Genomic DNA, 27,829 nt, shown 5'->3' on the forward strand with positions numbered 1-27,829 from the left:
GAGGGAGGAAGGGGCATGGGGGAGAGAGAATGTGAGTGATTTTGAAAACTGTAACTGGCTTTCAGCTTCTGATAACTTCATCACACACAACCCTATGTGATGCTATCCACTGACTATACCCTGGCCCAGGAAGACCTCCACTCACCTTGACCACACTCTCTCCACTTTTCAAAAATTCCTGGAAGAGTTCTGGCTTTTGTCTGACCTTGAAACTGGGTTTTTAGACCCCAGGCCCTAAATCCAGGGCTTCCAAGTTAGATCTGGTCCTTCACCCTCATCTGCCAAATAAAGAGACACCAAAGGGCAAAGGAAAGTTTATTACATGGCAGCCATGGGAAAACGTGTGTCTTCAGGGATAGAGACTGACTTCTGGTTAAATAGGGAGAAATGGGGATAAAGATATGCATAGTTAAAACAGTCCCAAGTCCTAGATATGACATGCTTGACTATTATCTCAGTCTTAGTCTCTGGAGGAGTTCTTGGGAAGTTGTTAACACTTTATCATTGGAATGAGAACAGGACCAAGTTGTCTGGCCAATGATCTCCTGGGTGTTTTTGTTTGCTTTTTTTTTTATATATATATTTTAGCTTTTTAATTTAAGATGATAAGAAAGAAAAAAGCATTGCCTGTTTGAGGCATAGTTTGTTTTGTACGTGGGATACTTATCAGTGAATCTTCTCTTTCTTAGAGCCCAAAATGATGGTAAAGTAACTGCAGCAGAGAATAGCTCAGATCAAAGTTGGGGGACTTTTGGTTAATTCACATGGCCCAACTAAAAGCATCTTCTAGGTTGCCTCTTGCAAATTCACTAATTCTGCCTCAGCCATCACTCAATAGGCAGAAGGGGATTGCTGGAGGGGCCGTGGATTGGGGCTGGTGGAGGTTTTCCCATCGCCCTATGGTGATCCCTTTGAAAATCAGAGGAAAGCCAAGCCAAGAATGTCTCAGCCACAATGTGGGCCCAAAACTCTAGGGAATGCATCGAGCTCTGAAAAACATCAGGTCCACTTCTAGGTCTAGAAGGAATCTCCAATTTTGTGTTAGTGTTAGAGTGTGTGTGCTGGTACTGGGACTTGAATTTAGAGCCAAGGCACTCTTAGCTTTTATGTTCAAGGCTGACACTCTTACCACTTGAGCCACAGCTCCACTTCTTACTTTTTAGTGGTTAATTGGAGATAAGAATCTCATGGGTAGCAGAGGTGGCTCTTGCCTCTAATCCTAGCTACTAAGGAGGCTGAGATATGAGAATCACTGTTCAAAGCCAGCCCCGGCAGGAAAGTCCATGAGATCCTTATCTCCAATTAACCACTCAGAAAACCGAAGTGGCACTGTGACTCAAGAGGTAGAACACTAGCCTTGAGCTAAAGAGCTAAGGGACAGTGCCCAGGCCCAGAGTTCAAAGCCCCACGACCAACAACAACAACAAAAAATCTCATGGGCTTTCCTGACCAGGCTGGGTTTGAACTGCAATCTTCCAGATCTCAGAGTCTTTCCAACTCTCAATTCATTAATAGTTTAGTTGAGGAGATATAGTAAGGAGTTGGTAGTTAAAATTTTAAGTCTGAAAAGCCACAAGCAGTTGTTTTAGACATCTCTCCAGGGTGCTGGCATGACTTAGGTCTGGACGCAGTTCTCAACTGCCCCCCCCCCCCCCCGTCCCCGTCCCCCCCCCCAACACATTGTTCTCCAAACCCCTGGTGATGGAGCAGATACCCTGGAGGGATGAAATAAGGCCCACCCTGGCTTCCTTAGGCTGCACAGGGCCTGCTTATGTGCTTTTCTTTAGGTTCTGGGAAGCCAAAATTAGCCTCCCTGTTGTTTCTTTTTCTCATGAGCCTCTAAATTGTATCTCAGGAAAGGATTATTGTGCTCTGGGGACTCTATCTTATCGTGGGGGGTGGAGGAGGCCAGGAGTGAAAGGAAAATGGTCTTTGACAAATTGGTTCAATTCAGACAATCACATGACTTTCCAGTAATTGCCCATCACAGTTTTAGTAAAGCTATTGTTTCAGCTCCCAGATATTTGGCCAAATAGGAGACCAGAGGAGGCCTGGGAGTGGTTAGAGGTTTCATGAACTGGGGGTGTGGAGGGGTGGTGGGTTGGGCCCAAGGGGAGTGGGAGGGAGAAGGGTACCCTGGGTGGTCTCTTCGCATTTTGTTGGAAATAGTGAAGACCCTGAAGGGTCTGGTTTCTGACTTTGGCATTCTCAATCTCTATCATAATAATACTAATTATTATTATTGGTGCCAATCCTGGGGCTTGAACTCAAGGCCTAGACAAGGTCCCTGAGCTTTTTTGCTCAAGCTTAGCACTCTACCACTTGAGACATTCCTCCACTTCCAGCTTTTTGCTGGTTAATTGGAGATGAATCTGATAGGCTTTTCTGCCTGGGCTGGCTTGGAACCAGTAGGCTCAGATCTCAGCCTCCTGAGTAGCTAGGATAAGAGGAATGAGCCCACTAATGCCAACACTCACTTTGAAGGACTGAGAAGACCCTGAGGACAGGAGATGGTTGGGGACATTGACCACCTTCATGCTCAAGAGGTGGTACGGTCTATCTGAGGTGTGGGCTCTGGTGGCCCTGGCAGTTAAGCAGATTGCTTCTGTTCTTCCCTATTTCACAGCTGGCCAGAGTCCCTTGTTGGCCTCCCTGGGGAGATACAGAAATATTCTTATGTCGAAGAAAAGTAATCTGAAAAACAAAACCAGGCACACTGAGCCAGGGGACAAATGTGACTGAGCTGCTGGGGCTAAAAAGGTTTCACACAGAGAATTCAAGGCATGACCAGGCATTTGCCCTTATGAAGCTCTTCAAGAATTCCTGAGAGAGTTTGGGCTTTGGGCTGACCTCATTCAGCCTGGCTTAGTCATGGGATATTTGGGGAACAAGGGGTGGGGGGCTGCTGCAGCACGTGAGAATGTGTGTTTATCAATAGGGAACATTTTTCCCCTGCACGCATGTGGTCATCTGTCTGATATGCATTATGGGTGGAGGTGGGTAGAAGGGAAGGGAGTGTCCGGGCACCAGCAACAGAAAAGAGCCATGAGGTCATCAGAGCACAAGGCTTTCCTCACTGACCACTGGTAGCATTTGTCTTCTTGGCTTGCATTCTCAGGGGCTTGCCTTCACTCCCACGGACCTTTCTGATATTGGGATTTCTGTTTTATGTATTTTTTCATCTATCTGAAAACAGATCCTGATAGACAGTGATAGAAGTTTCAGAACAGCAAGCCTTTTCTTTCCCTTTCTTTGCTTTTTTGTCAGTCATGGGGCTTGAACTCAAGACCTGGGTGCTGTCCCTAAGCTCTTCTTGCTTAAGTTTAGTGCTCTATCACTTTGAGTTACAGCTCCCTTCCAGTTTGGGGGGGGGTGGTAAATTGGAAATAAAAGTCTCACAAGGACTTTTCTGCCCAGGCTGGCTTTGAACCACAATCCTCAGATCTCAGCTAGGATTACAGGTGTGAGCCACTGGGACCCAGTAGCAAGTATTTTCTTGATAGCATCTCCATTGACTGGGATCTTATCTGATGCTGTCCCCTGACCCTACCCTGGTCTTTCAGCAACCAGCCTAGACTTAGCTGTGCTCTTAGACCTCCACCCACCTTGGCCACACCTTCTCCTCCCCTGGTCCCATAATAGGGCACCCTGCTAGGATCTGGGGTTCTGCCACACTTCTCCTCCTCTCCCTCAAGCTCTGCCAAATTAGTGTCATTGGTGGCGAACTTTGACCTGAAAATCTGTGTTATAAGCCAGACACCTGGGGAGTGCCAGCCACTGATTTTGAGAACCACTGAGCTGCTGATGGCTAGGAACCTATTTCGCTTCAATATTCCAGGATTGCAGCGTTAGGAAGGTTGCAGCCCCAAATATACAGGCACGCAGCCTGCCAGCATTCAAGTGAGTGTTAAAAACAATGAAATCACACAGAAATGGAAGGACAAAGGATGGACAAATGAGCAGTGGTACTCACTAGACACTATGTTGAAAGTGAACTATATAACTCGTGGGTGGGGATGGGAGGGAAAAACTGGGAGAGGGCAGGGAAGGAGTGACACTGTCCCTAAAAACATCATCACCATGTGACTTGTGTAACTGTCACTCCTCTGTACATCACTTCAACTTAAAAAAAATGTATTAAAACAACAGCAACAACAACCCTACAATGATGAAGTCTGTTTTCCTAGGTTTCTTTCTTTCTTTTTTCTTTCTTTCTTTCTTTCTTTCTTTCTTTCTTTCTTTCTTTCTTTCTTTCTTTCTTTCTTTCTTTCTTTCTTTCTTTCTTTCTTTTGTCAGTCCTGGGGTTTGAACTCTGGGCCTAGGCACTGTCCCTGAGCTCTTCAGCTCAAGGCTAGCACTCTACCACTTGAGCCACAGCGCCACTTCCAATTTTTTGGAGGTTTATTGGAGATAAGAGTCTCATGGTCTTTCCTCCCCAGGCTGGCTTTGAACCGTGATCCTCACATCTCAGCCTCCTGAGTAGCTAGGATTACAGGTGTGAGCCACCGGTGCCCAGCTTCCTAGCTTTCTTTTTTTTTTTTTGGGTCCGGTCGTGGGGCCTGAACTCTGGGCCTGGGCGCTGTCCTTCAGCTCTTCAGCTCAAGGCTAGCACTCTACCACTTGAGCCACAGTGCCACTTCCGGCTTTTTTCTTTTTGCTTATGTGGTGCTGAGGAATCGAACCCAGGGCCTCAAGCATGCAAGGCAAGCGCTCTACCACTGAGCCACCTTCCCAGTCCCCTTCCTAGCTTTCTTATACTCTCCCTTGGCTGCCAAGGAGAACCATGCCTGAGGTTTAAAATCACATATGATATAGTATCCAAGAAGAGATTATGCATGTGAAGTTTTCTTTTTCTTTCTTTCTTTCTTTCTTTCTTTCTTTCTTTCTTTCTTTCTTTCTTTCTTTCTTTCTTTCTTTCTTTCTTCCTTCCTTCCTTCCTTCCTTCCTTCTTTCCATCTTTCCTTCCATTCTTCCTTCCTTGTACTCTAGGCCTGGGCACTGTCCCTCAGCTCTTCAGCTCAAGGCTAGCACTCTACCTCTTGAGCCACAGTGCCACTTCAGGTTTTCTGATGGTTTATTGGAGATGAGAGTCTCATGGACTTTCCTGCCTGGGCTGGCTTTGAACAGTAATCCTCAGATCTCAGCCTCCTGAGTAGCTAGGATTATAGGCATGAGCCACTGGCGCCTGGCTGGAGTTTTTCTTTAAAGGATGCAAAACTGTGCCTTGGAATTTCAAGAAGTGGTTCCACCAGAAGTGGGCACCTGGTAATAGCTTGAGGACTTTCCCTTTAGGGGTAAAATCACAGGGAGCCACAGGGGCTGACCTTCTGAGCCATGTGGGGATCCCAGGACCTCAGTGGTCAATTCCTTTAAAAGAATGCCCGCACTATGTGGGGAATGGGATGGCTTGGACTCTAGACTCCAGAGTGAGTTTGGACTCTAGACTCCAGAGTGAGCAAAGGAAAAGCATGGACCTCTCTCTGGGGAGAAGGCTGGAGAATGGAGACTGGCTCTGTGAGCTGGTGGGGCTAGAACCTGGTTGGGCTAGAACCTGGTCTAACCTGGCATTCTGGGGCCAGCTAGCATTTTGGAAAGAGGCTGTTTTATTAAAAGAGCCCATGTGGGGGTTCCCTTAGTTCAGGTCAGCAAAGGGGAGGGGTTGTTCTCTTTTCTAAGTGCTACAGCTGAAGACAGAGAAGGGTGGGGTATGGCAGTGACACCACTGAGAAGTCAGAGCAGAAGCAAGCATAACTGCTAATATCTCTGTGGTTGCTCCTCTAGCATTGGTCCCTGGGCCTTCTTCTGATTGACTCATTTCATAATGGGGACTAACAGTTCTCTAAGGGAGTCTTTAGCATTCCTGTTGTACAGGAAAGGAACCTGAGGCATGCAGATTGCACAATTAGAAAGCAGTTTGTAGCTGTGAACTCAGGCAATCCAGCTTGTCAGGGCACAGCCCTAACCACAGCTCTGTGGTTGTGATGAGCACTATGATACTGACTTCACAGTGTAGTCAGCACCTAGTGCATACTTACTGTGTATTATGTTTTCTGTTCTTTTTTTTTTTGGTCCGGACGTGGGGCCTGAACTCTGGGCCTGGGCGCTGTCCCTCAGCTCTTCAGCTCAAGGCTAGCGCTCTACCACTTGAGCCACAGCGCCACTCCAGCTTTTTTCTTTTTGCTTATGTGGTGCTGAGGAATCGAACCCAGGGCCTCAGGCATGCAAGGCAAGCACTCTACCACTGAGCCACCTTCCCAGACCCTGTTTTCTGTTCTTGATTTTTAATTTTTTGTTATTCACATGTGTTTATTAATGCTTTTGTTTGGAAGCATTCATATGTGTGTGTGTGTGTGTGTGCATATATTTTTTTTTCTTTATGCTGGTACTAGGCTTGAAACTCAGGGCATGAGCACTGTCCCTGAGCTTTTTTGCTCTAGGTCAGCATTCTACCCCTTGAGCCACAGTTTAATTTCTGGCTTTTTGGTGGTTAATTGAAGATAAGAGTCTCACAGACTTTCTAGCCTGGGCTGGCTTTGAACCATGATCCTCAGATCTCAGCCTCCTGAGTAGATTACAAGTGTGAACCACTGGTACCTGGCTTAAATAGATATATTTTCCCCTCTCCCCCAAAATGTATTTTGATACAGTTTAGATACTGATTTACTAGATATATACCTTTATGTATGTATATATTTATTTATTTATTCATTTGTTATTGTGCTTGGGATTGAATCAAGGGCCTCCCACATGCTAGGCAACCATTTTGCCATTGTGCTATACCCACAGCCCTAAATACATGATTTTTTTGTAGTTGTATTTTTATACATGAATACTGTATATAGTGAGGCAGCCACGGCATGTAGATGGAGCCAAATATGCATATAAACAATATCTTTTAAAAATTCTTTTTGAAGCCGGGCGCTGGTGGCTCACGCCTGTAATCCTAGCTACTCAGGAGGCTGAGATCTGAGGATCTCGGTTCAAAGCCAGCCCGGGCAGGAGAGACAGTGAGACTCCTATCTACAATAAACCACCAGAAAACCAGAAGTGGAGCTGTAGCTCAAGTGGTAGAGTGCTCGCTTTGAGCTGAAGAGCTGAGGGACAGTGCCCAGGCCCAGAGTTCAAGCCCCACGACCGACCAAAAAAAAAAAATTCTTTTTGGTCCTGGGATTTGAACTCAGAACTACATACTTTCTCAACCTTGTTTGCTTGTCTGGTGCTCTACCACTTGAGCCACACCTCCAGCCCTGCTTTTTGCTGAGTTGTTGTTGTTTTTGTTAGTCGTGGAGCTTGAACTCTGGGCCTGGGCACTGTCCCTGCATTCTTCAGCTCAAAGCGAGCACTCTACTCCACTTCCGGATTTCTAGTGGTTTATTGGAAAACAGAGTCTCATGGACTTTTCTGCCCGGGCTGGCTTTGAACTGTGATTCTCAGACTCCTGAGTAGCTAGGATTACAGGTGTGAGCCACCAGCACCTGGCTTGGTGGTTATTTTGGAGATGAAGTCTCCCAGACATTAGCCTCCTGAGTAATGAGGAACACCCCACTCCATTTCCACATTTTGTACAGCAACCTGTTTTATATGGCTGAAGACATTGATCAGTTATTCCACTCGCCTATGTGGCTATTTATCAAGCAAGGCTAGTTTTGAGACCGGGCCATACATTACTAGCCCAACAGGAAGGATGGGAGAGACATCTGGAAATTCCCAGCATTCCTAGCAGCTATTGGTCTAGTGTTTATTCTCTGTCTGTCTGTCTGTCTGTCTGTCTCTCTCTCTCTCTTTTTCTCCTTTCAGCTTCACCACAATCTTAGAAGGTAGGAAATGTTTGTATTTCCTCATAACAGCTGGGGATTGTGAGGTACTGGGAAGAAGGCAATGGACAGTTCACTGTCATTCTCCTCCTTCTGGGGATGGAAGAAGTTAGGCTTAACCATGGCAGCACCTTTATTTTTTGGAAGGTCATGAACTTTAGGAGTTCTCAGAAAACTTAAGCTAGGTGAGAAGCTTCCCTAAGGGGAGGGATCACTAGAAATTCTGCAATAAAACATGGGCACTCCACCAGCCACCAGTGGTTCACACCTATGATCCTAGTTACTCAGAAGACTGAGATCCTGAGGAACATGGTTTAAAACTGCTTGGCAAGGATGGGGGGGGGGGGGGCGAGGGGGGCGGGGGCGGGGACGGGAGGCTGGGAAGGTGGCTCAGTGGTAGAGTGTTTGCCTTGAAGTCATGAGGTCCTGGGTTCGATTCCTCAGTATCACATAAGCAGAAAAAGCAAGAAGTAGCACTGTGGCTCAAGTGGTAGCCTTGAGCTGAAGAGCTGAGGGACAGTGCCCAGGCCCAGAGTTCAGGCCCCACCACTGACAAAAACAAAAACAAAAACAAAAACAAAAAACCCTGCTGGGACATGAAAGACTGTTATATCCAATTAACCAGCAAAAAGCTGGAAGTAGAGGTGTGGCTCAAGTGGTAGAGCACTAGCTTTGAGTGGAAAAAACTAAAGAACAACACCAAGGCTCTTAGTTGAAGCCCGAGTACTAGCACATACACACACACAACAAACAAAGAAAACATTGTGGGCACTCTTTAGTGTGGAACTAGCAAAACAAAGATAGGGTGACAATAACTCTGGCTCTAAATTTGAAAACAGAGCACACTAATTATGGTAGTTTTAGCCCTAGCTTCACTGGAATCTATGAAGAGTGAGGCCAGGAAGTCTAAAATAAATCACACCAGGCACAGACTGCAGTGATTCTTGTGCCTAGGAATTACTGCCATAGTTCATGGTCATGTTCACAGCTCCCAATGAGGAGACACTGGTGTTTCCAAGCACTGTTTCCAGTTTTCAAATCCTCTTGCTTAGATAGAAACAGCCTGTGAGACCCAAGCAGGCCCCTCTGTTATAAAGGTAGAGGAAGATGGTTCTCATTGAGGAAAAGAATAGAATGTGCAGTTCTGGTCCATGGTACATCTTCCTCAAACCTCTTAGAGGAAGGACTAGGGGGTGTGTTGGAATGATTCCAGGAATATAACCATTGCAGCTTGGTCAGGGCCAGACCGAAGCTCTCCCTTAGACTGAATTTAAGCCTTTCTTTGATTCATATGTCCACTGCCTGGTCCTCTTTTCCTTTGAAGGCTTAGGGCTGGGGATGTAGCTTAGTGGCAAGAGTGTTTACTGGGCATGCAGCCTTTCCAAGGTGTGGCTTCCTTTCCACTCTGTGGGTTCTGCTCGGCCTTCCAGATCCAGCCATCAAGGTCGATTTCACAGACAGAGTCCAGGCCCTGTTTTCCATCTCTTGCTGCAGAAGGAGGCCAGTGCTTGCTCCTCTAGGACACTGATTCATTGGGACTGGGCGGGGTGGGGGGTGCAGGAGGGAAAAGGGGATGCGAAGAGTGAGTCACTGCCTGCCTACAGGGATGGATCTGATTCTTGGTTAAGATACTAGAAAGGGGGAACATTCTTGGCTGGCTCTGCTCAGAGCCAATATTTCAGCATCTCAATTCCTGCTGCTCAGCAGCTCACACATCATCATCATCATCATCATCATCATCATCATCATCATCATCGTTATGCATACAGGCCCTCAAAGACATTCAGGGGAGTTTTAAAGAAATCTGCAACTGGACCTAAAAATTGGAAATCTATTAAACTACTTCTTGCTGAAGAGATAATGTTAACAACTGATATCTTCCTGAAAATAAATTTTTAAAAAGGCCTTTCATAGTTTGTTATCTGATTTGATAGCTTCTCAGTAAAGCAAGAAGAAGAGGAATAGATGTGTGTATTTTAATAATTAATAATCGGAGACTAGTAGGCACCAGTGACTCACACTTGTAATCCTAGCTACTCAGGAGGCTCAGATCTGAGGCTCGTGGTTCAAAGCTAGTCCAGGCAGAAAACTTAATGAGATTCTTATCTCCAATTAATTGCCAAAAAAGTCTAGAAGTGAGCTAGATGCCAGTGGCTCATGCTTGTAATCCTAGCTACTCAGGAGGCTCAGATCTGAGAATTGGGGTTCAAAGCCAGCCTGGGCAGGAAAATCCTGTGAGATTCTTATCTCCAATTAATCAACAGTGGCTCAAGAGATAAGAGTTCTTGCCTTGAACTTAAGAGCTGATGGACAGTTGGACAGTGCCCAGGCCCAGAGTGAGTTCAAGCCCCACAACTGACAAAAAAAAAAAAAAAGTCTAGAAGTGGAGCTGTGGCTAAAGTGGTAAATTATTAACCCCAAGCAAAGAAAGCTCAGGAACAGTGCCCAAGGTCCTGACTTCAAGCCCCAGGACCTGCACCACAAAATAAAAACATAATAGCAGCCAGAGCTAGGCACTGGTGGCTTATGCTTGTAACCCTTTTTATTCAGAAGGCTGACATATAGAGGATTCCGGTTTGAAGCTAGTCCCAAGCAGAAAAGACCCGGTACTCTATCACCTTGAGCAAAATGGCAGGCTGATGGTGTGGCTCAAGTGGTATAGCACCAGCCAAGCAAGCTGCCAAGCAAGTACAAGTTTCTTAAGTTCAAACCTCAGCAACTGAAAAAAAAAAAAGACCTAGTCATAAAGGGTACATCTGTAACTCTAGGACTGGAAAGCCAGCCTGGTTACAAAGTGAGACCTTGTCTTGATGATGATGATGATGATGACGATGAGAGTCTCAGAGTTCCACAACTGGTAAGAAAGATGGTAGTCAGGACCTGCCCCACCAATCCTAGGCCTTCTGGATCTAAAGCCAAGGACAGCCCCACGTGTATCAGGCCAGAGTCAGCTTTCTGGAGACCACCAGGGGCTGACCTGCAGGCAGTCACGTGCCTCAGCTAGGCCTGAGTGCAGGCTGCTTCAGTTGGGGTTGGTGACAGCACTTCCTAGCCCAGTGCTTTATTGTGTGCTATCTTATCTCAATAGGAAAAGGCAATTCAGGAGAAGAATTTCCTTGTCACAGTGCTCCAGGCTTCCCTTTGTCCAGCTTTCTTAGCTGGGTTCATCCCCTGGGCCAGGACATTACTCTTATCCATGGAGGTGCTTTATCAGGACTTGTCTAAGATACAGGGCCTATTTTTTTCCCCAGTGCCAGACAAACTAGAGTCTGTCTACCCTTTGTGGCCTGACATCTTACAATTAGTCCACTCAGAAGCTAGCCACAGTTGGGAAGCCGCTGGGAAAGCAGTCCTTAATACTCCAATTCTTTCCTTCACAAAACCCTAGAATCTGAGCAATCTTCACTGCAAATGAATGCCACTGTAGACAGTCATCTCATGATAGGTCCAATTGTGAGAGTCTTTATTTTCTCTAATACCTTTCTTTGAAAAACTTCAAAACTGGCCAGGCACTGGTGGCTCATGCCAATTTAGTCAGGAAAGTCTGTGGGACTCTTATCTCCAATTTGTCACCAAAAAGCTGGAAGTAATGTTGTGGCTTAAGTGGTAGATTGCTAGCTTTGAGCAAAAAGGATCTGGGATAGTGCCCAGGCCCTGACTGGCATACTCACAAAAGTAAACTTCAAACCTATGGGAATCATGTGATGATCATTCTTATACCATTCATTGAGAGTCACAGTTTGTTCCCATTCTGTCCTATTTATATCCCTGTATCTGTTCATCTTCGTTTTTGAGGATGGGGTTCATTATGTTACCCAGGCTGGTCCAAACATCCGGGGCCTGAGCAGTGCTCCCATATCCTGAGTAACTAGGACTGTAGATACATTCTGCTATGCCTGGCTTCCTCCCCCTCCCTCCCTCCCTCCCTCCCTCCCTCCCTCCCTCCCTTCCTTCCTTCCTTCCTCTTTCCTTCCTTCCTTCCTTCCTCTTTCCTTCCTTCCTTCCTTCCTTCCTTCCTTCCTCTTTCCTTCCTTCCTTCCCTCCTTCCCTCCTTTCTTCCCTCCATCCCTTCACCCTTCCTTCCTTTCTTTCTTTTGTACATATATGAGACTTGTCCCAGGGCTTGGTGTTCTTGCTTGGCTTTTTCAATCAAGGTTGGTGCTCTATCACTTGAACCACAGCTCCACTTCAAGCTTTTGGTTGGTTAATTGGGGGAAAAAAGTCTCACATGCTTTCCTGCCTGGCCTGGGCTTCCAAACAGAATCCTCAGATCTCAGCTTCCTTAGTAGCTAGTATTACAGATGTGAGCAAAATAATCACTTGGAACTAACATTCCCCAGTCTGGTTCACACATAGAAAACCATCTAGGGTAGAGCTTAAGAGCCTATATTTAATATCAGAGTTCTCGGACTCCACAGTATGTGATGGCTAGGTAGAACACTAGACCTATGGAATAGTACTTTTCACATGTGGTCAGGGTTTCCTTGGGAAAGATTGTGACAACCGTCTCTGAGGACCTTTATGCCAGTTGTAGATTTTAGGATTTCACTGCCCTTGAGATTCCAAGTGCTAAGACACCTACAGGAAGAAGGGCCAACTCCAGACCAGAAGAGTGGAACTGTCAGCCTGTTCCAAAGGCACATGTCAGCTGGCGGGGGTTCAAGTCCATGTGACCTGGAACCTGGGACCTGGAAGCTGCCTTCTAGCTCGGGAAGGCCTGCACATCTCCAAAGCAATCCTCAGCACTGTCCTAGCGCTGTCCTTCCAGGTAACCTACCTAAGAAACTATAACCCTTGGCAACCTTAGCCATTGTGCCACTTCCAGCCTTTTGGTAGTCAATTGGAGATAAGGACATCACAGATTTTCCTATTCAGGCTGGCTTTGAACTCACATCTCAGCCTCCTGAGTAGCTTAAGATTACAGGTGTGAGCCACCTAAGCTTGGCTTTGTTTTTTTCTTTTCTCTTGAGACAGGGTCTTGCTGTAAAATACCCTCCTCTAGCTTCTAACCTGCTTCATAGCCCAGTCTCAGTTGAGTCTATGATATTTCTACTGCAGCCTCCTAAGCCCTTCAGTTACACTTTTATTCTTTCTTCTTTAGATACCGTCTGATTTTCTTGTTTTAAAATCATGCACCTGACTTTTTTTTTTTTTTAAAGTTTTTAGCTCATGCCTGTAATCCTTGCTACTCAGGAGGCTGAGATGTGAGGAAAGAGGTTCAAAACCAGCTCAGGCAGTAAAGTTAGTGGAACTCTTAGCTACAATAAACTACCCAGAAAAAGCGGGAAGTGGGGCTGCGGTTTGAGTGGTAGAGCACTAGCCTTGAGCATTAAGAGACTCAGGGACAGCACCCAGGCCTTGAGTTCGAGCCCCAGGACCAGGGAAAAAAAAGTTTTTAATGTACTTACGGGAATGAAATGCTATTGTTACAAATATGCTAGGTGTCATAAAATAACTCTGTAAGCACCTCTCTAAAAACTGAGTAGACAAGACTGCCCCCCGCTAGTGTGTGTGTGTGTGTGTGTGTGTGTGTGTGTGTGTGTGTGTGTGTGTGTGTGTGTGTGTGTGTGCTGGTCTTGGGGCTTGAACTCAGGGCCTGGGTGCTGTCCCTGAGCCTCTTCGTGCTCAAGGCGAGCGCTCTACCACCCGAGGCACAGCTCCACTTCGGCTTTTGGGTGGTTCACTGGAGATTACTGTCTCACGGACTTTCCGGTTACCGGAGCGAGACACCGATGCCCCGCAAAAACCCTTTTTCCCAACACCCGCCAGCACCCCACGTTCCACGGGCGGGGCGGGGCCGGCGCTTCCCGCGGCTGCGGACTGCGCATGCGCCCCATGCCCAGACCCGCGCTTCCGTCCCTCCCGGAAATGCCCGGCCGCGAGGTGTCTGGGCGCGGCGGCGTCTCTGTTCAATCCGATCCGGACCTCCCAGCCCAGACCTCTCCAGGAGCCCATTGACTCTCCCGCTGGGACGGTCGTGGCTGAGCCCCTGGACGGTGAAAAAAGGGACTAGCGCCCTGCGGGAAGGGACTGAGTTCCCCAGTACCCTGGGCGGCTGAGCCTTCGTCCCAGCACCTGCAGCCAATGGACAGCTTCCGGCAGAACTGGGAGCCGCCTGGAGTCAATGCCACCAGCGCCCTGCAGCATCTCAACTTTAACTTTAGGGGAAAAAAATTCAGGTCGAAGTGCACAGATGAGTGCTTGCACCATTGGAAAACGTAACAGGGCAGCGCAAGGAGTGCCCAGAATCTTGGCACTCACTGAGAATGACAACATCTCTTTCCTGAGTGTTTAGAAAGGTATCAGTCTTTTTGTGGGAAATGTATTGACTAGCATGCTCATAAAAGAAAAAAAGGAAAGGAACTTCTTTGGTGGGTGGGGTACTGGAGACTGAATTCAGAGCTTTGTACTTGCTAGGCAAGTGCTCTATGGCTTGAGTCACATGCCTATAAAAGGAAAGAAATTTAACCTCTCATTTTACAGATGAGGAAACTGTGAACCAGAAAGGGAAATGACAAATAGCATATTGAATCCAAGGTGGAAGCCCGAGCCCATTCATGCCCCTTGGCTCAGTGTAACAGGCATGATGTGAGTATAAGCCCACATGGTGCTCAAAGGTCCTTTCATCATATTGAGTTTGATAACTTGTTCAGGATTTAAACAGGCTTTAAGAAAATCTTAGTAATCATTGCTCTCCCTAAAATATGCATATTTCTTTGACAGATGAAGTAGGTAAAATCCTCCCCTCTCCTAGAGCTTAGTAAGGGCTGGATAATCATTGATTATGGTGATTGTTAAAGGGATCCAGATCTCCAATATCTTTCATCTTGGCTCTCATTCTGTGGTTACTGTCTTTCAGCATGTGTATTGGGGAGTATGGAGGAATGGAAATTAACTCTCTTCAAAATCCACTTTTAAGCCAGGCATTGGTGGCTCAGGTCTGTAATCCTAGCTACTCAGGAGGCTGAGATCTGAGGGTCTACATTCAAAGCCAGCCCGGTCAGGAAAGCCTGTGAGACTCTTATCTCCAATAAACCACCAGCTGTGGCTCAAGTGATAGAGCACTGGCCTTGAGCTGAAGAATGCAGGGACAGTGCCCAGGCCCAGAGTTCAAGCCCCACAAACAACAAAAAACAAACAAACAAACAAACAAAAACAGTTTTAGGCCAGGTGCAGGTGGTTCATGCCTGTAATCTTAGCTACTCAGGAGGCTTAAATCTGAGGATGATGGCTCAAAGACAGCCCAGGCAAGGAAGTCCATGAGACTCATCTCCAATTAACTAGCAAAAGCAGTTAGTGGAGCTGTGGTTTAAGAGTAGAGTACTAGCCTTGAGTAATAAAAGCTCAGTGACAGTGCCCAGACCCTGAGTTCAAGTCCCAAGACACACACACACACACACACACACACACACACACACACACACACTTTTAGTCACATCTGATACACTTTGATATGTATTAATTCACTTAGTCTTTACTGCAAGCTTTCTGGGTGGGCACTATTCTCAGTATACCTTAGAGATTCATAAAGTTAGGTAATATGCTGTGAGCCATGCAGATAACAGGCAGCTCAACTAACACTTGTGTGTGTGTGTCTGTGTCTGTGTGTCTGTGTCTGTGTGTTTCCGTACTATGAATTGAACTCAAGGCTTGGGTAGTGTCCCTTAGCTTATTTGCTCAAGGTTGGTACTCTACCACTGGGGCCACAGCTCTATTTCTGTCTTTTGGTGGTTAACTGGAAATAACAATGTCTCAGACTTTCCTGCCTGGACTGGCTTCAAGCTGTGATCCTCTGATCTCAGCTTCCTGGGTAGCTAGGATTGCAGGCATGAGCCACTGTCATCCAGCTACAGCTACAAAGACTCTTGTTACACCTTCTGCAGGTGGATGGGCAGGGGAAGGTGACTGCACAGTTTGTTCCCTAGCCTCTCTGCAGTATAAGCAGATAATATTTTGCACTCAGCGGGTCATCAGAGAAAGGGGCTCAGTTGTTCTCTTGGCCTCCTAAGCTGCCTGATGGCTTTCTCAGTTGGGACAGAGGCCCACTCTTACTGGGTGGAAGACATGTTAGTTGGCATCTCTGCACCAAGGCTCTAGGGTTCTAGAGCTTTGCATATAAGCAGCTTTGCATATAAAGCCAGACTTCACTTCCAAAATCCTCAGTTTGATGGTTCACTGTGGATGAAGAGGCGAGAGGTTGGAGACCAGCTGGGACCATGATTACAGGAACTGGTTTGTGAGGAGTGGAGGCAGGATGATAAGATCAAGGGAGATGTTTGTGCGACAGCAAGATCATTTGATGTTCTTGAGTAATATCCACTTCCCTCAGACCCAGCCAGCTACTGGTACCTCAGGGATCATGATGTGGCCTTCGCTGGAGAAATGAGATAAAGGCAAACTTGGGAAATGTCATCCTATCCTCCTTTCGTTTGCTTTCCTTCTTAATACTTGAGATCCAATCTGCTGCCCACATTCACTGTACCATGAGTACATTCCTGCTTCCTGAAAAGTCCATGAAGATGAGGAAGTTACTACCCACTCTTAGCCTACCTGACCAAGTCAGTCACCTTCCTATTCTAGGAGCTTTCACAGGCATAGGATCAAGGACCAACTAGCCAGATGACACAGTTTGACTCTTTTCTAGGTTCTTTTGAAGTAAGGAGGTCAGGTCTGGCCAGAGCCATATTGGCCACATGGTGGATGGTAGGGTCTGGCATCTTGTCTTCATGCTGGGAGAAGGAAACCAGCCCCTCCCTCAACCACCCCCAATCACCTGCCTCCCAGGTAACGGCCATGCCTGGACCCCTAGAGGCAGGGGCAGGCACTTAATGATAGATAACTGAATCTGTCAGTCTAGTGCCAGGGACTAGGAATTTCCTGAGGATCTGCCTCCTGCGCTGACCTATTTAGGCACGGACCAGTCTAGCCGTTGGACTCCATGCCACGTGTGTCTCCATGATCGTGTCCTGTGTCCTGTCTCGTCTCCAGTCATCATGGATGGCATCCCAATTCAGCTCTCCATTGAAGTTGAATTGGCTTCTTGGTATTGCTTTTGTTATTTCTTTCCTCTTTAGCATGTTTCCTAGCTGGGTTATGTGTATTTGCATGCTGCAGGCCTTTGTAACAACTGACGGCCTGCAGCCTGTTAACTGTATAATAAAGACATCAATATTCTATATTTTAAAATGTGGCTTCTGGGATGATTTACCTTTCAACACTTTGTGACCACCTATAACCCATACTGCACCATCTGTTTTAGCCACATCACAATTCTATTTCCTTGACTAGTGTCTACCCTTTCCCCTCTCCAACCCTCTCTACTTTTTTCTGTTCAGTACTTGGGTTTGAATTCAGGGCTTGTATTTGCTAGGCAAATGCTTTACTACTTGAGCCATTCCAGCCATTATTGCTTTAGTTCCTTCTCCCTCCCCTAGTGGGCCTGGACTGCTATCCTCCTATTTATACTTCTCCCATAGCTAGGGTGACAGACAAGTGTTACACTGACCAGCTTTTTATTGGATGAGATAGGATCTTGTGCACACACAGTGAGGCTGGCCTGGACCACCGTCCTGTTTATCCTGTTTATATGTCCTATATAGCTGAAATCACACATGTGAACCACTGCATCTGGTTCTCTACCATTTTGTCTGCTGGAATGTCTGCTCTCTTACATCCTAGGCCTCCATTCAAATTTTCCTCTTCCCTCAAAGTATGACCTCAGTGGTTAAGACCACAAAGCAAAGCTGATATAGTATACTTTCCCTTACAAGACAACCAGGGACCCCAAATAGATATTGGGGATGATAATGTGGCTTTAAATTTGGTTCTAGTTTAGCATGATTTGGGATTAAGCTCTATGGAGAGGCCTGCAGGACTCCTCTTCACCTCCCCCCACCCCGGCCTTGCTTCTGTATGTAACTCTTCCCACAGCCAGGGCTCGTGCCACCCCTCAGAAGAACGGGCAGCGGCTGCTGAGTCACACAGGTCATTGTGGTTCTGCCAGGAATGGAGCTGTGTCTCATGGCGTTTTTCCAGTTGCCCTTGTGTCAGACTGCTGTGACCATGCTGGAACACAGCCTTCCCACTGTGCTCCACAGTGAGATCCTTCAACGCATTCAGACACCATTTATTCATGTCAGCGTTTGCTCCCACCTGGTCCCATTCCCTTTCACCCCAGCGCTTATGATCACCGTACCAAAGTAATGTTGTGCTTGAATTTGACACTTCCCAGTGTGTCCTCTTGCTTTGCAGGCTTCTTAGTTTCTCCCAACGCACACTGGCTCTTTCATATGCAAACTCTGCTTCAGCACACACTTTGCCAGGCTGCAGGGAGTCCTGTTACCTGGAGCTTTGTTTGTTCTTGCAAAACCAGTTATCTCCCAGCCACCTGGCTCACCCAGCAGGCCACTGCATAGCTGCAGTGAGTGGCTGCAGAGTGGAAGGCAGGTGTTGGCTGGTCATGTGCCTGTGGCACAAGTCCTCAGCAGATGCATGGCATTCCTGAGCTTAGCCAGGTCTCACAGCAGGGGCTTTGCTAAGATCCACACACAACAGCTATTTGTTAGTTGAACTCATGTCATCTGTTGATGGTTGAACTGAGGAAAAGAGAGGACAATTCTCACCCCCATTTTAAGTCTGGTTTTGCTAAATAGCCTAGGTTGGCTTCCAACTAATGATCCTTATATCTTAACTTCCCAAGTGCTTGGCTTACAGGTATGTGTCACCACATCCAGTCCAATGTCCTTCAGTCAAATAATACAGGTGTTATATTTACAAAGCAGGGGCCATCTTTGAAATCCTGATCTTCAGAACAAACCGTGCATGTTTAGGTCAATCTATAGGACCCAGAGTCATAGTTCCATCCTGACCAGGCAAGCTCAGTGACAGCTCTCAGTTATCTCAACAGCTTCAGCTCCAGCCACAGATGTCACTGTAGTTTGATCTTGCTCAATCCTGATAAGTGCCTGACCTTAGGCTCTGAGCTGACGCACTGACTGCTGAAGATAGAAATCATCAGGGGTCAAGTCCACGGGCCTCACAGAGCCCCTGTGCACCTGGGATCTGAGGGTCTCCATATTGTCTCTGTTCATTTCAAGATTCACATCTTCAGGGTCCCACTGTTGAGAAAAGGCACAAAGGATACCATCATGAAACAGACCCTTCCCATCTATCACAAGCCCCAAATCCCAGTCCTGGTCCCAATGATCCAAGCACACACAAGACAGGAAGCCGGTCTGCTCACCTTCACAAGGTCAGGATTTCTATTCTTGTGTATGTGTGTGCCGATACTTGGGCTTGAGCTCAGGGCCTGGTTGCTCTCCTTTAGCTTTTTCTTTGAAGGCTAGCATTCTACTACTTGAACCACAGTTCTACTTCTCTTCTGGTCATTAGTTGGAGATAAGGTTTCACAGACTTTGCTGCCCAGGCTGGCTTTGAATTAGAATCCTCCATCTCAGCCTCCTGTTTTTTTTGTTTTTTGTTTTTTAGGTCCGGTTGTGGGGCCTGAACTCTGGGCCTGGTCACTGTCCCTCAGCTCTTCAGCTCAAGACTAGCGCTCTACCACTTGAGCCATAGCACCACTTCCGGCTTTTTTTCTTTTTTGCTTATGTGGTGCTGAGGAATCAAACCCAGGGCCTTAGGCATGCAAGGCAAGCACTCTATCACTGAGCCACCTTCCCAGCCCCCAGCCTCCTGTTGTTTGTTTGTTTGTTTGTATTGCCAATCCTGGTTCTTGTACTAGGCCTGGGTACTGTCCTTGAGCTTCTTGTGTTCAAGGCTAGTGCTCTACCACTTGATTCACATGCCACTTCCGGCATTTTCTGTTTATGTGGTACTGAGGAATTGAACCCTTGTGCATGCTAGGCAAGCATTACCACCAAGCCATATTCCCAACCCTATTTTTGTTTTTGATATTCCTGGAGCTTGAACCATGTGCCTGGACGCTGTCTCTGAGCTCCTTTTTACTGAAGGCTAGCCCACTACCAGTTGAATCATAGCACCATGTCCAGCTTTTTCTGTGATTAATTGGAGATAAGAGTCACAGATTTTCCTGCCTGAGCTGGCTTTGAACTGCGATCCTCAGCTCTCAGCCTCCTGAGTAGCTAGGATTATAGGCATGCACCACCAGCACATGTTTTGTTTTTTTTTGTTTTTTTTTTGGACTTCAGAGTTTTACTCTGTAGCTGGAATGAGTGAGGGAATTTTAGGTATGCCCCACTACAACAGACCTTGATATTGTAGTCTTCTTTTGTGTGCATGTGGGGGAGGGGGAGAGGGAGGTAGGGGGCCAGGGGTGGGCAGAACCAGAGCTTGAACACAAGGGTGGAGCTTTTGCTCAGCTTGCCTGGCTGGCACTCTACCACTTGAGCCACATCTCCAGTCCTGGCCAGATTTCCTAGTACCTGAGGTAAGTATAGCTCTAAGGCAGGGAATTAATAAACAGTCATCCTCAACAGAATAGCCCCACTTCCCCTTCCCACTCTGCTTCCCGCCCCTTTTCCACTGTCCCCTGCTTTCAGCAAACCCTTATCCGGTCAGGCTGACTCACATTCCCATCATCCTCCAAATTCCTAATGACTAATTCAGTCCTGGGTGAGATTATGTCTACTCTGTGGCCCAGGGAAGGAGTCCTATCTTGATCCTGCAGCCCAGTGAGTTCCCCTCCTCTTTCTGTTTCCACCTACACACCAACAGCCCTGGCCCTTTTTCTTTTCTTTTTTTTTTTTTCTTTTCTTTTCTTCTTTTGTCGGTCATGGGGCCTAAACTCTGGGTACTGTCCCTAAGCTCTTCAGCTCAAGGCTAGTGCTCTACCACTTGAACCACAGCACCACTTCTAGCCTTTTCTACTTATGTGGTGCTGAGGAATCGAACCCAGGGCCTCATGCATGCAAGGCAAGCACTCTACCACTGAGCCACCTTCTCAGCCCCAGCTCTGGGCCTTTATTGGCCATCTGCCTTATTGAAGATGATAAACTCCTAAAGAGCAGGGTGCAGATCTGTCCATAACCCCCAGAGGGTGTTCTTACATTGTGGCTCCGTGGACTTAAACACTTAAAACCAATCCAGGTTGTGGGCACTGCCAATGGTGGCTTCATCATCCTGACCCATAAATATAGCAAGTAGAATTTGCAGAGGTAGGTATGATGGGTGAAAATAAATGTATGCATAGCATTGATGCAGCTGTTTGCCAAGTTATCCTGCCCTTCCTTTGTGTGTGTGTGTGTGTGTGTGTGTGTGTGTGTGTGTGTATGCATGCACATGTGTGCACACACACCAGTACTGGGGCTTGAACTCAGGGCCTCGTTGCTGTCCCTTACCTTTTTTGCTCAAGGCTGCTGCTCTACTACTTGAGCCACAGCTCTACTTCTGGCTTTTGCTGGTTAATTGAAGATAAAATTTTCATGGACTTTCCTGCCCTGGCTGGCTTTGAACCTCAAACTCAGATCTCAACTTCCTGAGTAACTAGGATTACAGGAGTGAATCACTGGCACCTGGCTCTTTGTGCCCTTCTAAGATGATACTATAGAGAACCATGTGCTTGGGGCTATTTAGAAGTCCGAGCTACAGAGGCTAAGTGGGGATGGGAGCAGGTCCTCCTCCAGCCACTAGCTTGCTTTCTCTTCACTGGGCCTTGGTTTCACTGTGTGTTATCTGTGTGGTTGAATCAGCAACTAGATATTATGGTCTCTTCGATTTCTGAGATTCTGTGACTGAGGATGCTGAATTGTCAAGTCATATTTGACACTGTCCAGAGACCCAGATACAAGAAGCAATGGTGATAAAGGATATGTCAGCGTGGGCAGGATAATCTCTTTGGGCAAGATCACAGACCTAGGCATGAACATGCACTCAGAACTCTGCCAGCTGCCCAGACTTAAGCTGAACCAGGAGCCTTGGAGCCTCAGGTAAGGTCTTCAAGGCTCCCTGAGAATGTTTGTTTTGTTGGCTATAAACAGTTTGGCTTGAAAAAAGAACCTCAAGTGATTTATTGTTAAGAACGGAACCAAATTCTACTACTTGGTGACTTAAAAACTTACTGTATTAAAAAAGATCCTTAAAACCAGATATGGGTGGCTCACACCTGTAATCTAGCTACTCAGTAAGCTCTGAGATCTGAGGCTCATAGTTCAAAGCCAGCCTGGAAAGAAAGGACTATCAGACCATGACTCTTCCTCCTCCTCTTCCTCTTCTTCCTCTTCTCCCTTTTCCTCCTCCTCCTCTTCTTCTTCTTCCTCCTCCTCCTCCTCCTTTTTCCTCCTCCAGTCCTGGGGCTTCAACTCAGGGCCTGGGCACTGTCCCTGAACTTCTCGTTAATCAAGGCTAGCACTCTACCACCTGAGCCATAGAACTACTTCTGGCTTTTTTCTGAGTAGTTTATTGGAGATAAGAGTCTCACAGACTTTCCTGCCTGGGCTGCCTTCCTACCACGACCCTCAGATCTCACCCTCCTGAGTAGCTAAGATTATAGGTGTGAGCCACTCACTGGCAGTTATCTGTGTGCTCTAATATCCAATTAAACACCCAAAAGCCAGAAGTGGATCTGTGGCTCAAGTGCTACAGTGAAAAAGTTCAAAGTACAGTACCCAGGTCCTGAGTTCAAGCCCCAGTACTGGCATTAATAACTAAATAAACAACATAAAACACTAAATGATCCCTGCATCTCCAGCGACTCTGCAGCCATGGGACCAAGCTGATTTAGTTCATGTAGTTCAGCTCTCAGTACCTATTTGGGATTAGGCCAACCTCCTGGTGCCCACTTCTCACTTGTGGTCACAGACCTGGATGAGTACTTTAACCAAACTCTTTGCTGATATTATCCAAGATTCCAAGTAAAACAGCTCCCCGGCCCCTCAGCCTCTGACCCAGCTGCCTAAAGCAATAGGTACTTGTTCTTTTCTCTGACTAGACTGGTGCTCTTCTGGTGTTTCTCCCCACCCCCTCGGTATGGGGCTTGAACTCATGGCCTGGGTACTGTCCTTGAGCTTTGGGGGCTCAAGACTAGCATTCTACCACTTTGAGCCCCAGCTCTACTCTGGTTTTCTGGAAGCTAATTGGAGATAAGGGTCTCATGGACTTTCCTGCCTGGGCTGGCTTGGAATCATGATCCTCAGAGTAGTTCCTAAAGATGATAGGCGTGAGTTGCCAGTGCCCTGCACAATGTGCTCTTCTGAAGCTGCAGTCTAGACCAGAGATCTCAGAATGTTCCTGGACCAAGTACAGCAGACCCCTGTTTGCTGGTAATGGAGGCTGATGCTCAGGTCCCCACAGTCCTGGCTTGTTGGCAGCTCCCTTGCTGCTTCTGATGGTTCTGATGGTTGATAACCATTATTTCAACTCCTTCAATAGCTACTTAAGAGGTATTCGTGCTAATCCTGATATAGTTAACTGCCTGCTAACTCAAACAACCTGCCATTTTTCTCAGGTGAACTCTTGAAAGTAGATTAAGTTGTAGAAAATATTAAAATCTCTCTCTCCCACTCCCCAGATAGTACTGGGGTTTGAGCTTGAACTCAAGGCTATGTGCTGGCTAGTAGGTACTCATTACCTGAGCCATATTCCTAGCACTTTGTGTGCTTTAGTTATTTTTCAGGTTGGGTTTTGAGTTTTTTTACCCCTGGCCAACCTCGGATCATGATTCTCCTACCTATCTATGACTTTTCATGTGCTGAGACTACATACTAAACCCAACCCATCACACCTAAGATGGGGTCTTGGTTTGCGTAGGCTGGTCTTAAACTCCAATCCTCACGAGCTCAGCTTCCAGAGTAGTTGAGACTACAGGTATAAGCCACCACACTAAACTTGTTTTTTGTCTTTTGAGATAGGGTCTATGCTATGTAGCCCAGGTTGCTCCCAGACACATAATCCTCTCTCAGCAAGATTGTAATCCTGTAATTGTCTGCAATCTTGGGATTACAGACATGTGCCACCATGCACATGCACATGCTTCATCTCTGGCTTCTAAATCTGCAGAACATTATTTTCAAGATTGGGGATCTGATACAGGGCCTTATGTATGCTAGGCAAGTGCTGAACTTCTGTGCCACATCCCCAGCCCAAATAACATATTTTAAAACTTTATATCAAGGGGCTGAGAATGTGACTTAGTGGTAGAGTGCTTGCCTAGAATGCTTGAAGCCATAGGTTCGATTCCTCACTACCACATAAACAGAAAAGGCTGGAAGTGGTGCTGTGGCTCAAGTAGAGTTTTGCCTTGAGCAAAAGAAGCTCAGGGACAGTGCCCAGGACCTGAGTTGCAGCCCCAGGACTGGCAAATTAATAATAATAATAATAATAATAATAGTAATAATAACAACACACTTTTATGTCAAGCCTGGGCACAATGATGCTTGCCTGTAATGTCAACACTCAAGAGAATAAAGCAGGAGACCCTACAGTTCAAGGCTACTCTGGGCTACATAGTAAAACACAGCATTTCAAAAAAAAAAAAAAAGAGCAAAAAGAGATGTACTCATTACTTATGTAAATACAGTCCCTCTGTACATCACCTTTATGGTAACAATAAAAAATATTTTTAAAAAGGCACAGCAACAAAGTCTCCATAACGAACACATTGCTGGAAAGCAGGCATAATAAAATCAATCTGAGACATCAGAAGCAGTCCCAGGGGATGACAGGTACTGGGCTGTCAAAACACGTGCTCTCTTGTTCCCAGGAGCTGCCCCAGGTCTAAGAAAAACAACATATGGGACTTTATCTAACAGCCACACCCAGTACTGCACTGGTGACCTGCAGCTACTCCGCCAGCTCTCAGATCCTGTTCCAAATCATGTTTCTTCACTAGGTATGCATCCTCCCTGAGTCTCTCCTTGATTGGATTTATCATGAATATCCCCAAAGCAGAAAGAACTTGGAAGTAAGATTGCTGCAATCCCACTCATCCTCATCATTGCTTCTCCATTTTGCTTCCTTCTTTTATGTGGTGCAGCGTATGCTAGGCAGGTGCTCTACCACCTATGCTAGGCAGGTGCTCTACCACAAAGCTACACCTTTGGCCTGCGTGCTATTTATTTAATTTATAACAGAATTCAGAGTCCTAAGCTCCCTCAGATTGCTTACTCACCACTGGCACTTTACCACTTGAGCCACACCTGTAGCCTGGCTTTTTGTTGGTTATTTTTGGAGATGGAATCTCACAGATTTTTCTGCCTGGGTTGGCTTCCAACCACAGTCTCCTGGATCTCAGCCTCCTGAGTAGCTAGGATTACAATTGTGAGCCACAAGCACTGGACTCCATCCTCATTTTCACTAAAGGAGGTTTTAACAACACCAACAATAAAAAAAAAAATAGAAACTAAAATCAAGGCATCAAAGTCCCTCCTGAAAAAGAGATAGCACAATTGTTCATACCTGCTCCAAGTTTAGGGCTTCCCAATACTTCTGCTGTAGGATAAAAAGAGAGACAGGGAAAAAATGTTGGACAGATTTTTTGCCACCATCACAGGGCAGTGCCCGGTGCCAGCTTGTCTGCTCAGTGAGCCAGGAGACAAAGCCTCATATGGTTGGGGACAAAGGGAAAGCTGATTGCAGCAAGCAGTAAGGCAGCAGTGATCAGCAGTGACAATTTAGTTAAATGATCAACAGAATTACCATGATAGTTATGAAGGGCTTCAGATCCAGGGAACAATAACTACATAGAGTTAAAAGTTACTATTATTAGAAATTACTATTATTAATGGTAATAACAACAATAATAAATTACCCAATTATTAACCACTTAGCTGAGATGATTCCATGGGAGCCCATAAAACCAAGAAAGAGATACACATAAAATCCCCACTTGAAATATGAGGTGTTTGCCACTGGCCAAGACTCATTTTTCCTTAGCATTTGCTACATGCTTGGTTCCACTCCAAACCTCAAGTATGCCTGACTCAGGTTCTTGGAGGGCGGACACCAGTGTCTGTTCTCATTCTTCCAGTGCTTGCTTGCTTCTGTGGTGCCTGGGAGACATGTATTTCTGACACAAGAGCCTGGAATCTATGGGTGTCTATCAGGTTGGTTTGTGAATGCCTGGTCTGTTCAACAGACTTGCTGCCAAGATGAACTGTCCACAGGACCTGGGCTGTTGAAATTGAAGTATTTGTTGTGTTCAAACTACGTACTATGTATATTCTCCAGACCCAGGCTTCTTATTACATAGAAACAAAGCCCCTACTGCTCAGCTCTTTCCTTCCTTCCTTCCTTCCTTCCTCCCTCCCTTCCTTCCTTCCCTACTTCCTTCCTTCTGTCCTCTTTTTTCTTGCTTGCTCTCTTCTCTCTCTCTCTCTCTCTCTCTCTCTCTCTCTCTCTCTCTCTCTCTCTCTCTCTCTCTCTCTCTCTCTCTCTCTCTCTCTTTCTCTTTCTCTCTCTCACCAGTCCTAGAACATGAACTCAAAACTTTTTGCTCAAGGCTAGCTCTCTGTCACTTGAGCCACAGCCACTTCTTGGTAGTTTACTGGAGAATAAGAGTCTCACTGACTTGCCTGCCTGACCTGGGATCCTCAGATCTTAGCTTCCTGAGTAGCTAGGGTTACAGGAGTGAGCCACCAGCACTCAGCTCAATTTTCATGTTAGACAATGAACACTGGGGTTTGAACTCTTCTGGGCCTTACACTTACTAGGCAGACATTCTGCCTCTTGAATCAGTCCTGTAACCGTAACCATTTTTTTTTTTTTTTGGTCAGTCGTGGGGCTTGAACTCTGGGCTTGGGTGCTGTCCCTGTGCTCTTCAACTCAAGGTGAACGCTCTACCACTTGAGCCACAGCGCCACTTCCTGTTTTCTAGTGGTTTATCGGAGATAAGAGTCTCACAGCCTTTCCTGCATGGGCTGGCTTTGAACTGTGATCCTCAGATCTCAGACTGCTGAGTAGCTAGGATTACAGGCATGAGCCACCAGCACCCAGCTCCCAGCTCCCAGTCCTATAACCTTTTTATGTTGGTTATTTTCAACATAAAATGTTTATGCCCATGCTGGCCTGGCCTTTGATCCTTCTGCTTCTGCTTCTCAGCATTGCTGGGGTTTCAGGTGCACTCACCATTGTGTCTAGCCATTGGGCTTCCCCTGTAGTTTGGGAGAATAGACATGTATTACCACCCTCAGTCATTGGTGGAGAATAGGTCTCACAAACTTATATGCCCAGGCTGGCCTCAAATCATAATTCTCCAATCTCTGCCTTCCGAATAGCTAGAACTGAGGGCTTCCGTCACTGCAACTTTATTTTTTCCTTGAACTCAGGACCTTAAGTTCATTCAGCTTGTGCCACTACTTGGGCCATGCCACCAGCTCTACTTTTCTGCTGGTTATATGGAGATGAAGTCTCATAGATTTGTCTTCCCAGGCAGGTTTCAAACTCTGCTCCTCCAGTTATTAGTCTCTTGCATAGCTAGGATTACAGGCATGAGCCACCGGCATCTGGCTTAAACAACTTTTAAACTATGAAATCTTCAATTGCACACAAACAATAAAACAATAATAGAATGATAACTGACAGCTCTATCCTGTTTATTTCATTTGGCTTCCCAATCTTTTTATTTGGTATAGTATTTTAAAGTAAATAATTTCATTTAGAACTATTTCAGAATGCACCTCTTAGATAAGAACTCTTCAAGCCGGGCGCTGGTGGCTCACGCCTATAATCCTAGCTACTCAGGAGGCTGAGACCTGAGGATTGCGGTTCAAAGCCAGCCGGAGCAGGAGAGACCGTGAGACTCCTATCTCCAATAAACCACCAGAAAACCGGAAGTGGCGCTGTAGCTCAAGTGGTAGAGCGCTCGCCTTGAGCTGAAGAGCTGAGAGACAGTGCCCAGGCCCAGAGTTCAAGCCCCACGGCCGACAAAAAAAAAAAAAAAAGAACTCTTCAAAAAGGCCCAAGCATAGTGCCATGTTAAATCTAACAAAAATCAGTGCTAATTCTTTAACATTCATCCTGTGTATGTGTGTCTATGTATATGCATGGGTGTGCGAAGGATAGAGCCCAGAGCCTCATCCATGCTAAGCATGAGTTCTGTCACT

The 27,829-nt window shown here is 46.4% G+C and overlaps 1 protein-coding gene across 5 annotated transcripts in view; it reads right to left on the minus strand.

The window, feature by feature from the left end:
- Positions 1-17,925: 17,925 nt before the first annotated feature.
- Tmem44 (transmembrane protein 44) overlaps positions 17,926-27,829 on the minus strand; it is a 42,834-nt gene continuing 32,930 nt past the window's right edge. For 3 of the 5 annotated variants that reach the window (XM_070029869.1, XM_070029872.1, XM_070029867.1), the window contains 2 exons: positions 25,185-25,217; positions 17,926-18,931 (listed from right to left, as the gene is read on the minus strand). In XM_070029869.1, the coding sequence (XP_069885970.1) occupies positions 18,785-18,931; positions 25,185-25,217 (180 nt within the window). In that variant the 3' untranslated portion in view covers positions 17,926-18,784. The remainder of the gene's footprint in view (positions 18,932-25,184; positions 25,218-27,829) is intronic. The other 2 variants (XM_070029870.1, XM_070029868.1) reach the window with 1 other exon arrangement.

The sequence above is a fragment of the Dipodomys merriami genome, unplaced genomic scaffold, assembly GCF_024711535.1.
Source record: "Dipodomys merriami isolate MVZ:Mamm:240054 unplaced genomic scaffold, mDipMer1.0.p SCAF_2, whole genome shotgun sequence".
Taxonomy (NCBI): domain Eukaryota; kingdom Metazoa; phylum Chordata; class Mammalia; order Rodentia; family Heteromyidae; genus Dipodomys; species Dipodomys merriami.